Here is a 14,830-nt window from a genome sequence, read left to right on the forward strand (position 1 = left end):
TGAATACGGCTCTTACATTTGTTTTTTAAGGTTGGCAATAACTGCAGAGTTTGGCCAAGAAAATGTCAAGATTGCCAAGCTGAAATTTTCCTTGAATTCTCGTTAGTACTTAAGGAACTGCTCCGCACTGATTAAAAGTCGTACCAGCCTGATTACAAACACCTTGCAGCCCAGGTGGAGACGCACCGTATCACCACACAATAAGAAACTTAATTCGATAGCCTGCATTTCATTGTGATGTTATAAATTTGTATTTTTGTTTGTGGCTCTTTTATAGCTAAGAGTTTTGATATGCGGCTCGCGCATGAAGCAGGTCTGCCCACCCGGGGCCTGTACCATAATTAATTAGGGAATCAGATGTGAGTAAATATTTGAGAATGCATATACCTAATATTGCTAATCATATGAGATTTAAGATCTCTAGGTAAGAACATAGAGATTGGAGAATAACACGTTGTTGATAATAAAAATTTAATATTTCATTATTGAAATCGAAAATGTCTGAATTTGTGCATGGAAATTTGTTACATACATGCATTATGCAACACGCTAACCCATGTTCTTAACATTACCAACCACACCATTTTATGCAGATGGCTTGATATGATAGTGGTACTACATAGAATGTAGCTATCGCAGTGTCATGGTCTTGCAAGATTGGGATTCTACTGGGATGACTAATTATATGCAGCAAGGTCGCACTGAAATTGAACTAGATGTCATGAATAAAAGGGTAAGATGACAATCTTCCAGTGTGTTCTCAGTAATCATCGTCTTTCTCTAGATTCCTGCATTTATGGAGACCTGCTTAAATGTCACTTACCATGATGACTTTCGCGGTTACTCTCGCAGAATGTCAACTCGATCTTTAAATATTGCGGTACAATTTATTGACTCCTGGGATCGATGCTCACAGTCACAGCATTCAATAATTAGATCTCGTTTTTCAGTTGTGGACCAATGTATGGTTTCTGTCCCGTTACTGATGGAAAAATAACTTGGACTATCACTATCGATAAGATGTACGTATTATCGTCCACAAGAGTCGTGTCTTATGACTAGGGCAGTTTTTTTACCTAAAAACGGAAAATTTTGACCTAAAAGTCAAAATTTTGACATTTGTTGACCTTGAAACACTTCATTTGGACTAAATTTTGACCTCATGTATGCAAATTAGGTGTTTTCTCAAATAATGGTATAATTGTAGCCTACTACCTATCTTCATTTCTGGTTGGAACTGGCTGCCGTTACGAAATAGTTTGGTCTGAAACCCTTTTTTGATTTAAAAACTGACAAATTTTTAAACGAAAAAACTTTGTTTTAACGAAATCTGAACCCTTGAAGAATGCCAGTAGTTGCATCAAGCATTATGATAGAAATAATTAAAATTTGTTGTAGTACAACGAAAGACACTTTCCTACATTCTCGGGTAGAAAGTGTCTGTCCTTACTAAGTAGCTTGCCAAGAATATAGAAAGAACGTTCAACAGCAGCGGTTGTTGGCTGGCAACACCGAAGTCATTCGTACACTGCTGGTGAAACACCGTGTTGCTTCATTCTGACAATATTGTCTACATCACAATTTTTCATCATGGGCTTCTTGATATAAGAACCAATGGCCACGCAGCATAGGCGCCTAACGCTAATTTTCCTTAGGTATGCGGGTTCGATGGCGTCACAAAGGAATGACGTGATAATGTGACGGAATTGATAATTCGCGTTAATATAGCATCGATTCATTAGGGTAAAGTGCATGCGTAAATGCCGATTATACAATCTCCTCGTGTTAACGAACTTGCGCGTAAGCTTGTCAACGAGTCCGGAAGTGCTGTCAATTGGCGAGTTCCTGATCGCTCGCGAGCAATTAAATACGCCGCTTATCAACGCGTATTACGTAACCTTGGCGACGATTTGCGAAAGGCAAAATGTCCGAGTTGTTATGGAATCTGTTCTATATTGACATCGATTTCAGGTTGTTCAAACCTTTCTGGTCTTTTACAACTCAAGCCTTGACACACATCTTCTGATGGTTATGTTTAAGTACTAGCCGAATCCAATTACGCATGCACCGATGAACGCAGAATCGCACATGTCTGCGGACATTCGATGTCATTCAGTTTGGCGATGTCACTCTTTAATCACTATCGCTAATCAGCCTACACCTAACGGCATCGTCTCCAAGCCATCAAGAGAGAGGAGACAACGCATGCAAGGCCCGAAACGCGATAATTGGCCAGCGACGATATCTTTCGTACCAGGACTGTTGCACATGCGATTGTGAAGGCAAGCGATTATATCGTGCGCGCCAATGCAGATGCGATAGTGCAGGCTAGCAATGGTATTGTGCGCACCGGGCCTATTGCAGATGTGATTCTTCAAGCCAGTGAAACTAGGCTTGTTGGAGACGCGATAAATCAGGCAAGCGATGATTGCCGAGCGCACGGCAATCAATGACATAATTTCGCGATCATCTCAGCGGGAAATCGCGCGTAGCCTTACATTTTGCACAGACGAATCTCTCTAATTGGCAACACGCTTCTCGCTAATTGGTCGCGCGCAACGGGTTACCTCGCTCACATAAGCATCAGCAGGTAATGTCGTTAACGGAAATACATTGCGATTTGATCTTAATAACAGAATCGAGGTTCATGCCGATACATGCTAAACCGAATTCTAGGTATGCCGCATACCTAAAAAAATGTCTAGGTATGCCTGGCATACCTGCATACCCAGGTTCGGCGCCTATGCCACGCAGCCTTGCTTCAGTTAGGATATTGCTGTACGTTGAGCATAGCACCATGTCAACCTATTTGTTTAATTTAACCATTTATGATTCACAATGGGCCTTATACAACAGTAAGCCTATATAAAGTAGACTACAAGATGTAAAATCTCAAATGACATATTCATCGACAGTGCAAATGCAAAGATCTACAATAAAACGAAATGCAGGTTGCAACAAAATTTTGACTTTGTATGCTAAACAATTTTGACAATTTTCTGACCTAAGCTACAATTTTGACTTATTTTGACATGTTAAAGAAAATCGTCCTACTTATGACTTACGATGCTCATTACATGGCAATGGCATCAATTTATCTTGATATCAAGCTGTTTTATTTAGCTACCAGTGCCGTATATCCCGCGATGATGATGGCCTATCAACGTTGAGATTGTTTGAATCTCAATTGTCAAGTTAGTGCTTCAGTGCCATTTTGCATGAGACTCAATTTAGCCGACATTCAATTCGATTACATAATTTGCAATCGACATCAGTTCTTGCTTGGGAATTCGAATAATCTCATCAGTTTGATTTCATTTCATGTTTGTTAGCTTATAGACTTCATTTTCTGCTTTTGCGATTTTTCCTAATTGCTACGTAAGTCTAAAAAGCAATTCCAGCAGTTGCCGTTAATATTAATAACACTGCTTTTCAAGTGCCTTGTCATTTCGAAAATAAGTGACAACATGATTAATCTCATTTGTCGATTAAATCTCTATTACAAACTCGTATGCTCTTATAGTTGACCTCAAAAATTTTCCTTTTCACCACTTTCCGTTTATGACAAATACTCGGCAAAAGCATTAATTCAGACCACCCATTATGATATAGCAAATTATGCTAACTAAGTAATAGTTGACCACTAACCAGGAAGGAAGGTAACTTGATGTTTTTGGAATTTTAAATTAAGTTGACTCATTCTGTTTGTTGAGAATTGTCCTTGAAATTGTGCAGTTGAATACGAAAAAAGTTGACGATATAAAGTTTTGCACCTGCAAATGTCTCATCATTCACTTGATATTTTCATGATGAGGATTTTCAATATATATTTGCTCTTTTATAATTCCCATGTTAGGTAAGCTCAGTAAACCTGAAATCCGAAGTTCCCATTCTCCTGCTGATATCAACTGACCTAATAGTAACGTAATCTCAAATCTTTCCCTAGGTGATTTTGCAGCATTTCGGAAATTTTGTGGGCTTACTAGATTCGGAGAGTGATTTCATGGTCCAGCAAATTTTCAGAAACTCTTCTCCTCACTGTCGGCCCGTAATATAGTTTGAATGCATTCTCACTCGGTGGCATTGATTAGGATGAGGGTTATTGTGACCCTTGGGACTGCGTGGACTTGTAGATCTTGTTTGATTCTTCCGCTTGCATCGTAATCCACTGAATTCAAAGGCTTTTATTACAGTTTCAAATCTGCGAAAGGGTGATTTTGCATGGCATTTACGTTCTCGATTTTGGTATACGGGCTTCCATAAGTGCGGAACATTGCGCTCTCTTTTCTTTGCGGTTAAATATAAATACTGTGATTCATTCCAGAACAATGATATGCAGGGAGGAAATTCGAGGCGGAATATGATGCACAGTTCCAACTTTCCTGCTTCAACTTCGCCGCTCGCCACCGGCTCTTCTGCAAGAAGACAAAGCCTTCTAAGACAGGTCAGTAGTCAGCACACTCGATTAAATATTACTGTTGTTCTACAATAAACTATTGATGTTGCATTTTGTCTGTCTCATTCCATATTTGTTCAGCATTGTACCGTGATTACCCCTGTGTCAAATATAAATGACTGTACTTAATGACTCAAAAAGAGGTTTTACTTCTTAGAATCAACTGTTTTTATGCTAGAGCCAGGTTACTTTAACCCTGTGCTAATTGGTGTAAAGTGAATGGTAGTCAGATGCTCTCTAAGATGTATCGATAGGTATCCATCACCAGACTTGATTTGAGCTGTGAGTCCAAGTCATAAAATAGTAGTTATGAGCACTTGATTGAGCCCGTCAGCGGTGTAGAAATCCTTCGTAATTTGCTAAGCAATTTTAAATGTTTGAGCTCTATTTTGAAAGCCAGGCTGATTAATATATACTAGCAGGTAATATGATTGATAATATTGATTTGAAACATGCCAGTGCAGTTTGCGTGCTTCGACGAGAACAAGACCGATGATATTTTAATGTTCCTGTATGGCCATAAGGGTCCTATTTTGAAATTGATAATATTGATTTAGAACATAACAGGGTGTGTGACATACCTAGAGCACTTGAGCAGAACATGAATGGTCTTTAAAGGTTTTTGTGTCACCATGATGGTCGTATTTTGAAATTGATGAATAAATGTTGGATTACAGATTCACAGATATAGATAGGCCTATACAGATAATCAGACTGACATAATATATACTCATGCGAACGAGTTTATCTGTATAGATTTAATCACTATCACTAGTAATGAAAGAAAAATTTTCCATTGACACAATCTTGCGAACACTTGCAGTGCAAGCTGGTCACTCGAAGACACCAAACATTTTGTCGATAATAATATTGTGCGATAAATAATTCACAAAGAGAAAATTAACTTCCTTGAGTTTGATGTATTGTAACATCATGGAGAAAGGTATCGATATAAACTAGCAATGCGCAATGGAATGAATTCAGGGCACTAAGCCTGATTGGAGATGAATTGATTTTAACTTAGATTTGGCTAACCGTAATTGGTCTGTAGTATGGGGTGCGTCCAGTGGAAATTAACTGTAGTTTAATGTGGATGATTATGACATCACCAGAACTGAAAACAACAACCAAAATGTACCTGTCTGGTTAGATAATAAAGCAATTGCAGTGTTATTGGGACTGCAGACATTTGTTGTTTGAAAGGCCAAATTGGCGACCTTTTGAAACCCCCTTGAACACATCCCTGTCAATCTGGATGTCAGATTGAATTTTACACTACAGCTAGACTCCTCTAGGTTTGTGTCGGAGCTACTAGAGGAGTTTGATATAGTATAGTTTATAGCAGGGGCGGGCGGTGGTCAGGCTGGATATAGGTAAATTAAGTACTTGTCGGGCCGGATTGCCCATTTATCCACATATAGCAGGGGCCGTATATTGCCTGGTTTATAGCAATGCTTGAATTTCAATATAATGTCTGGCAAGGTAAAAAAGTTGTGCCAGTGTAGTGTTATATCTTGTCTTCCGATGTCGAGAGAGCATGGTTTATGATACCTCGCAATATCATCGTTTTTAGGATGAGCCACAGGCAAAGGCCATTTAAGATTAGCCTAGCATAAGCTATCATTTCCAGGTTTTCAAGGTGAAGCCACAGCCAAAACCCCTATATAGGCCTAGCTGGTACAGGTGTCGACAAACTAGTTTTAGGGGTCCGTGAAAGATAGGACAATGTTGAAGCACATCACCATGAAACTACAAAAACCAAGTTAGCCTTTGGCGATGACGCCGCTAGTGGGACTCTCACTATGTAAGGGTTAGTCATTAGTTAGCTTATCTTAGACATGAAATTTCCTAAATGTAGTTAAACTTGATGTGATGACCGTTTTTTAGTCGTTTGGTAGCTTGTTGGGTATCGAATTGCCTAAAATCAATATTGAACCTCAAAGTGAAGACACTTTCGTGCGATCGGTTTCTGAGATTTTAGGGTCCCCGCCACCGAAAATGTTGAAGAGCCCCTGGCCAAGCTACTAAGTGCTAATTCCGGGTCGGGCATAACAAATGGTGTAATTTGTAGGGATGGGCAAAATCGAGTACCTGAGTGATTCGATTCTGAATCACGTAAAATGCTTCGAGTCGAGTCGAGTATTCGAGTATCACCCATTATGACGTCACAACAGAATGTACTATGTCAAAGTTCAAAGATGTACCTTTTATGCCACCGAGAAGAACATAATGCCTGTTACCCGTCACATTAATGATACTTCGGTATGTTTTCGACCATACCGACTTCATTGCACTTCTTGACAATGTCGTGGAACGATCATGACTTCGGAAATGTGTTATTTCCAGTAACGTGCGTAGCTTTGTACTATGTCTATCATGCTACGACACAGCCAATCAAGGTTTCAAGGCTTCCTCAGTGGAAAATATTATCAAAATGTAATTCTCGCTGGTTCATTAACTTTCAGTTGCGAGGAGCGTGCAATTTCAGTACTCGAAAAAATCGTCTTTTACTACTCGACTCGAATCATTAAAATTAATACTCGATTCAGATTCGAGTACTCGAATCATTGTGCCCAGCCCTAGTAATTTGAGACTTTCTCTCTCCCAGGAGTGGCACTGGCGCGCCGAGGCGGGTTCACGATTTGCCCTACTTTACGGCGACCGCATTGTAGATTTTTCCGGGCGCGCGCGCGTGCGCGTTCCGTCCGCGTTACAATTGTCTCCAGCGCGCAATCGGCATTATTTATGGCAACGAAATTGCGGAAAACAGCGAGTAATGAATGATCCGACGCAAGAATACAAACATGCACGCCACCGGCCATGTTCCGTCATCAATAATGAATAGAGTCGACGGAAGCGCGCGGCGCCTGCGTATAGTGGATATTGCCCGCGAATAAGAATCGGGCGACCTTGAGGGGGTGACTGTTCAAGTCGCGCGACGCCCGACTTTTCGCGGTTAATTTAACGCGTGGCGCGCGGAATTGGCGGCTTTTTTACGTGTCGCCTGACTCTAACCAAGCGTGATAGATCTTACTCTGCACTTGTCACATTTATCACGCCAGAATGGCAATTTGAGGCAGCAACGAGGTTCCGGTAGCGAAATTCCGTCGCTGGTGCATCGTGGCGCAATATTTTTCATACCGAAATGGCTATTTGAAGCGGCAAAAAAACGTACAACAAATTCATTGTGTCACTGATCACTGATCAGTGCGTATGTCATCACAGTACCAAAACATGGCATGTAAAGAAACAATATCGTCTCTTGTCCCGCCGCTGCGTACGCCTTGTATGAGTTTACCAACCGGCCATAGCTCAGGCCGAGCACGCGTACGCATGAAATGATGTCCCAGAAACGCGTTCTTTCGTTCCCCGCATTTGTCGCCTACGTCCTTGCAAAACTGCAATCATAAGCAGAATAGCAAACTAAAATTGTTATTTTGCGTCTATAAGGCGTTCGTGTCTCACAATTTACGCGATCTAATTCAAATGTAATACCGGTATGTGATTGTGCAAATGTGCAATCGCTTACATGTCACGCGGCTATTGTTCATTTGAAATCAGGTTGACCGCGAAATTATTAATGTAGATTGTATTGCAGGTAGAGGTCCACTAAAGGCGATAGCGACGATTTAACTTCACTGATTTCGAAATTACATTCCGCGATTGTGTCCGTGTCGGCGAAATGGCTGCCGTCAGTCATAGCCACTCACTATAATTAGGCTCCCGATAAACCAGGCTATCGTAGGGTAGCTTGTTTGCTTGAAACGTTCGCCATCGGAAAGTGTGATTTGTATATTCGATGCGGGACTTTGCTTCTTAGCGATGATACCTGTCATCGGGTGATGCTGGCGGTGTTTATTGTTGCGCTCATCGCGAATAAATGAATATAGAAAAGCGTAGCTTGTTGCGTATCGCGTGCGCGATCGTATGTGAAATGCACGATGCCACTCCAGTGCCGCGAATGACTCGATTCAACATCGTCGCCGAAACCTGACAGACACTGCTTTTCTTTTGAAAGATTTTTGTGTGTTTGCCACGTCCAATTTGAAAACAAGCCTTTGATCGGAAAGCCTTGAATAGGCTGTTACAAATACAATAGCCTCGCGTGGCCTTGCTTTTCGATGCTCAAACGAACTGGGATCAGCGGATTAAAAGTATTAAAACCGCTGAATGAAAGCATTAATGACGGTATTATTGTTTCGTTGTCTAGTAGCTTTCACGGGCTGATAATCACAAGCATTTTAGTAGGCTGCCTCGTGTTTTGCCGCGGATATAGTTGATTCCAAATGAGTCTAATGTACCGTTATTATAATTCGATTAATTAATCGACTGCGGGTTCGTAGGGTTTTCGGCGCATAACCGTTGGTTGGTAATCTGAGTCGTTGAGCGTGATCGTAGGCGAGGTCTTCACTCTACTGCACTGATACAATTGTATGTGCATTAGCTTCTTGTTAGCGAATTCATTTCGCGTCAACGCACCGCGAATGAGATAGGTTCGAGTTCATGAACTGATAGCAATTATTGTAATCGCCGCTATCGGCCTTGTAATAGGATTACGATGGGGCGAGCGATTTTGAGACATTTTCATACAGGCGTATTTGCGCGGCTGTGGTTTATCATTGGTTTTCGCTGTAGTTGGCGCACTTGCTTTTTCAGCGCTTACCTTGTTGTTACTAACATAACATTATATAAGTAACAGCGCGATAACAGATTACGTAGCAGCAGATATTGAAACCAGCATTAGTAAACCAATATTAATTCACATTCCCAGAGAAAGAAACTGAATTTTACCATCACCACTAAGTAAGAACTGTTCATAAACTTGAACAGGATTTGATACACTTTTATATGGATGATGTAACATAAAGACTGCAGCCAAGGGATGAGGTGTGTATTAGGGCTCTTCAAAAATGACTTTTTTTCTCAAATCGCACTGGCTACTTGATAAAATTGTTAGGTTACCTAATTTAAGCCTACACACCAAATTTGGTTCAATTCCAACCAGTAGCCGCATTGCTACAGAAGAAGAAAGTTTCTATTTATTATATAAAAATAAATAACAAAAAATTTGAAAATTTTCTGTTCACCCCATGAAAGTGTTAGGTTGTCTATAGAAACGATGTTCACCAAATTTGGTTGAATTCCAACCAGTACAAGCGGAGTTATTGCCGTCGAAAAATTTGGGTTTGAATAAAATAGTATTTACAGTGGGCACCACGTCCACTATAATAAATGATAATTAAAGAATTGGTCAGCGTAAATACTATTTTATTCATAATCCGAATTTTTCGACGACGATAACTCTGCTTCCACTGGTTGGAATTGAACCAAATTTGGTGAACATCGTTTCTATAGACAACCTAACACTTTCATGGGGTGAACAGAAAATTTTCAAATTTTTTGTTACTTATTTTTATATAATAAATAGAAACTTTCTTTTCTTGTAGCAAAGAGGCTACTGGTTGGAATTGAACCAAATTTGGTGTGTAGGCTTAAATTAGGTAACCTAACAATTTTATCAAGTAGCAGGTGCGATTGGAGAAAAAAAGTCATTTTTGAAGAGCCCTAGTGTGTATCTTCTCAATTGCAGCCTTGAGGAGCGTTTCAATATGTCCAATTGTCCAAGTTATAGAGATGTACTTACAGTTTTATGACAGTGGTTTTGTGTAATGTTATCTGAGATATCATGAGACAAGGAATGGCTAACAGTCCTAACAGCTTAGTTTGAACCATTCGATGTATTTGAGGAGCTCCCAACATCACTATCCCTCACCAGCTGATACTGCTTCAGTGATGATAATGGCATTCCATGGAGAAATAATTATCTGATATGAATGGTCAATGGTCAATTGGTCATATTGCCTTGACTTACCATGGCCCAGCCACCGCCAAGACGAGGCGCGTAGAAACCGACTTGGGCCTTATCCACAAGATCAAGCTTTGTCAGGAGATAGTTTTCCAGCAAATACCTTTTCTAGCTAACCACAATATCGACTCTTTAGTCGCTGGAAAGTGTTGTCAGGTATCGTGCGCATATATCATATTTTTTTAGTTTTTTATGTTTCGCTTTCAATAATTTGTCATACAGTAACTTGTAATCTGGCACTGACACTCTGACAGGCGACATTTTGGCCTGCTAGATCTTTTTAATGACTGGTATGGTGCGGTAACGGCACTAGGAATTCTGCTTTCATCCTGGTTATCAAGACATGTTTCGGTCACAGTTTACTTAAACGACAAAAAGCCTGTTCAGAGTTTACTTATACGGCAAATAAAGCCTTCCGGCACCAGCTATGAAAATTTTGCAAATATTTTATTACACTATTTATCCTAAGCCTATTTTGTTAGCTGTGGTGAGTCAACTTAGCCATGTCCTATAGCTTTAACCACACGTTTCTTCATGACACCCGCGATTCCCATGAGTATTGACCAATATGAACAGCTGGCTTAAATGTAGAAGTCGGGGTGGCATTTCGTTAATGTGTCGAGCCTACGAGTGTTTGTGGATGGAGCTATGATAGAACGGAAAGTGCAAACTCTACCAACACGTACCAGTTTCAAAAGCCACAGCCGTAGATTTGTAAGTTGATCTAGAAGAGACACTGTTTCTCAGGAGCTTGCTTACAAATTACTTGATCTGCCTTGTAGGATCACTCGGTTCTTAGCGGATATAAATGGTGACAAATTTTATTCGAAAGACCATTTTCGATCTTACATCTCTATATTAGCAGAATAGCCTAGAATGCCAGATAAGTCTCAGTTTCAGAATATGATATACGATATCGTTATCAATGATGGTGATAATCAACGGTATCCTTCATTCCATCAACTTGGATGGTTATGTTCATACTTATTCATTGCACAATATTATTCTGAATGCCAGTGAATGATGTGTATCCAATCGGTTATTTTTGGATCGACTACATAGAAAATGAGGATATTGATTTGCTGATTGTGGTATCTTGTTTAATCTTGACCATTTGTTGCTGAGTAAATAATTTATCCTGCTTTTTTGACAGTGAGAATCTCTATTTTAAATGTAGGACTAGGGTACAATGTTACTTTTTCATATTCGAATCTTTTTTACCATGTTCTCTCCAAGCTTTACTTAAAATTGTGGCATTGCGAAAAGTAGATCTACGCCTTGTGGCTCAGCTCCAAGTAATGGCGGATAATATTTGACAGGGATCCGCCGACTCCTACAATAGCCGCCCTTCGGATTCGGATATATCCCTCGAAGAAGATAAAGAGGCGTTAAGAAAGGAGAGTGAACGCATCGCGCTTGCTCATTTGGAGAGTGCAAAGGTATTTTTATGCCATACGAAATATAAATTTCAAAACGTGCGTACTGTAGCTCGTGCATACTACTTAACGTTGGTGCTGATGATTGGTGACATGATAGACAGATAGAAACTGTAATGTAGGCTATAGTACTTCGTGTTTTCTATAGCTTCCCACATTTTAGAGGTCATGAACAATGAACATGCCACCCGATATAAATCTCCAAATTGTTTGATCTGTAATCCTGTGACTGCAGTGTTCCTTGTAAAGGCATGCTATCATGGCTATGTAACGGAATAGCAGTACAACCGAAGTGATTTTGTTGTGTTGTATGTAATTCGGTTGAGTGGCGTCCAATATCAAGCTATGGATCACTCACTTACTCATTGTAACAATTTGGTCTTAATTCGATTACCAGTTAATTTAGTAGGCCTACTTGATGAATTCGGCACTTGGCCGCTCCTAGGTAATCCTTACCTTAACCTTGCCTACCATAACGCCTAACTGTAAACCTAACATAACCACTGGACCCAACCTAACCCCTAATATTGACCTAAACCCCAACCCAAATACATTAATACATAGGCCTACACACCAAGTGCCAAATGTTGAATTCATCAAGTGTCATATGCTTAAATTCACACTTTCTTTCAGTGAAATATCCATTTCCGAATTTGTTAATACAATATTTAAGCATTGATTTCATGATAACAATAGTATTATTACATTTCCAATGCCGAGTTCACTGGCAACCCTAAATTCTGATGTGGGGCATTCATGGATCTGATAACGCACATTCAATATCGATGTAACGCCAAAAGACTTTACGTACGTGCTCACGTGGTTTTGTTTTGTAGACCAGTTCCAGGTCCAATTAATTAGTTTTTCAAATGATTTCCTTGTATACGAACTCATCTGTTCCCGATTCACTGCTACTTCAGGTTAGGTCTATATACTCACAAATCGATGCTTTCGGAGAAAATTCTAGTAGACCTATCAATAATAAATTGTCGTACAATTTGTTGCACTCTCAAATATGATAGTATTTAGTATTATGAATACAATAGTGTCGAATGAGCAATTGTGCACGAAGTTTTGCCTGGACTGGGCAGCCACAGTTTCAAAGAAAATACCGCTTGTAATTTAATGATAGAAGGGTCGACTTGACGATAGGAATATCATCACATTATCTGTCTCTCTCGTTGTGTTAAAAATATCTGCTTAGACTGATTTTTTCACATGATGTATCGAGCACTGAATTGGTACCTTGAAATGTGTGTGTACCTTCTGTTTTGTTAATCGCCTTTGAGTTGTCCTGTTCATTTAACAAGCTTGAAGGTTTTTCTAAATTTGGGTGGCTCGTGTACGACTGTGCGTGCTTTATTTAGAACAGCTTGCGTCAGTGCAACAAAGACATGACGGCGGCAGTGTCGTAGTAATTTCATTTTGATCAATCATCGCCAAGATTGTAAGGCCTCGTGTAAGACCCCTTTGATATTTCTTCACGCTAACTGTTTCAGAGATGATTTTTCTGACTACAATTATTACTTCAGTGCTCAGCATTAGTAGTGAATCTGTGTCGAGGGTGTGCTTCTCTCCTCTACTGCAAACAGACACTTGGACAAAAAACTTTTGTGAGTGCTAGCAAATTGATTGCAGATTTAGTTCTAAATTTCGGCAGAAAGTTGTCCTGACTTCGGTATTTTAGTAGTCGTAGTTTAGGTAAACGGTTCTTTACCTTTTCAGCTTGGAGTCGGGACTGTAAAATTTCAAAACATCATTTACACGCCGGTAAACTTTTTAAAATTTCAATTAAAGCAATGCAATTGCGACAAGGTACACAGCTTGGAAGCAAATATTGTAAGCTTTTCTTAAATGATATTTCATGTGTTAGCCTATACGTGGTGGTACCAAGGTTTCCGTAAGGCGAATTCCTGTTGAAAATCACAAATTTGATTTTGTTATTAGATTTCTTTTGGAAGAGTTGCGACTTTGCTGTTCGCTATCCTCTATCATAATGCCTTCCTAATTTTCATGTATAACTAGTCTTCAATGAGCTGCAGGCTTCTTAAATTTGGTAGAACACTTGCAGATTTACTGCGCGGCAAGTCCAATGCACATTAGCTCAATATTACAATGCAGAAAAATATTTTCTAATTTTTTGAATCGATATAAAATTTGACATTGGTTTCTCTAATGGACAATTGTCCTACTTTCATTTTGCAATTGATATTTGGTGGGCTGGCAGTAAAGATGATTGGAACTGGCACCGGTCCACGGCCCGGCGGTTGACTACCATTGGCCCAGGTAAGTATTTCAACATGTCACACACCCCTCCCCAAATTTACAAGTACTGTTCATCTTTCATTTCTTGTCATTTCTGAGTATTTGTGTCTCTTTTAAGACTAAGTCAGTCGCGTTTGCTGTCAGGACAAACGTCTCTTACAATTGCTCAGACGATGACGACTCGCCCGTACAAGGTCATGGCGTGTCTTTCGAAGCAAAGGACTTCCTTCACATAAAGGAGGTAACATTGCGAGTTTGTTCTTCCGGCAGCTTTAGATCTCGTTTATATGGGCGCGTGTCATAAATTCCCGCGGACATTCAATTTTCAAACTTTCATATTCCAGCGATACAACAATGAATGGTGGATAGGACGGCCGGTGAAAGAAGGCTGCGGAGTTGGATTTATTCCTTCTCCCGCGAAGCTAGATCAAATTCGTAATCAGGTAAAATATTTCAACACCTTTTAGATTTGTAGTTTAAGGCTTTCGAGCTTTGTATGAATAGGTCTATTGGTGTTTGCTCTTTTTCAATGCCAAGGCATTAGGGGATTAACCTCTGCTGGTTACTAGGAGTCTAGGACTATGCACGAATTATAGGCTGTCGCCGAATAGCGAGCTTGATGCCAGGAAAGATCCGTTCCGCAATTATTAGAAACAGAAAAATTCTTCTGCGTACGCAAGTATTGCGATCTTGTCTTTTATTCATCAGTAACGTGATAACAGCCACAGTAGCTCAGTGGTTACACAGTCCTGGTCTCAAGCAGCAGCAATACATATATATAGCAATACATAGACGCTGAAAAAGCTT

At 40.0% G+C, this 14,830-nt stretch overlaps 1 protein-coding gene across 3 annotated transcripts in view; it reads left to right on the top strand.

Annotated features, from left to right (window-relative positions):
- Positions 1-375: 375 nt before the first annotated feature.
- LOC145439752 (voltage-dependent L-type calcium channel subunit beta-2-like) overlaps positions 376-14,830 on the top strand; it is a 29,074-nt gene continuing 14,619 nt past the window's right edge. The window contains exons 1-6 of one of the 3 annotated variants that reach the window (XM_080317371.1): positions 583-733; positions 3,124-3,194; positions 4,325-4,444; positions 11,642-11,761; positions 14,142-14,264; positions 14,368-14,466. In XM_080317371.1, the coding sequence (XP_080173497.1) occupies positions 4,334-4,444; positions 11,642-11,761; positions 14,142-14,264; positions 14,368-14,466 (453 nt within the window). In that variant the 5' untranslated portion in view covers positions 583-733; positions 3,124-3,194; positions 4,325-4,333. Of the gene's footprint in view, positions 734-3,123; positions 3,195-4,324; positions 4,445-10,025; positions 11,037-11,641; positions 11,762-14,141; positions 14,265-14,367; positions 14,467-14,830 lie in introns of those variants that run through there. The other 2 variants (XM_080317370.1, XM_080317372.1) reach the window with 2 other exon arrangements.

Source organism: Botryllus schlosseri, chromosome 5 (genome assembly GCF_051294905.1).
Source record: "Botryllus schlosseri isolate E-star chromosome 5, Bs_hap1, whole genome shotgun sequence".
NCBI classification, from domain to species: Eukaryota; Metazoa; Chordata; class Ascidiacea; order Stolidobranchia; family Styelidae; genus Botryllus; species Botryllus schlosseri.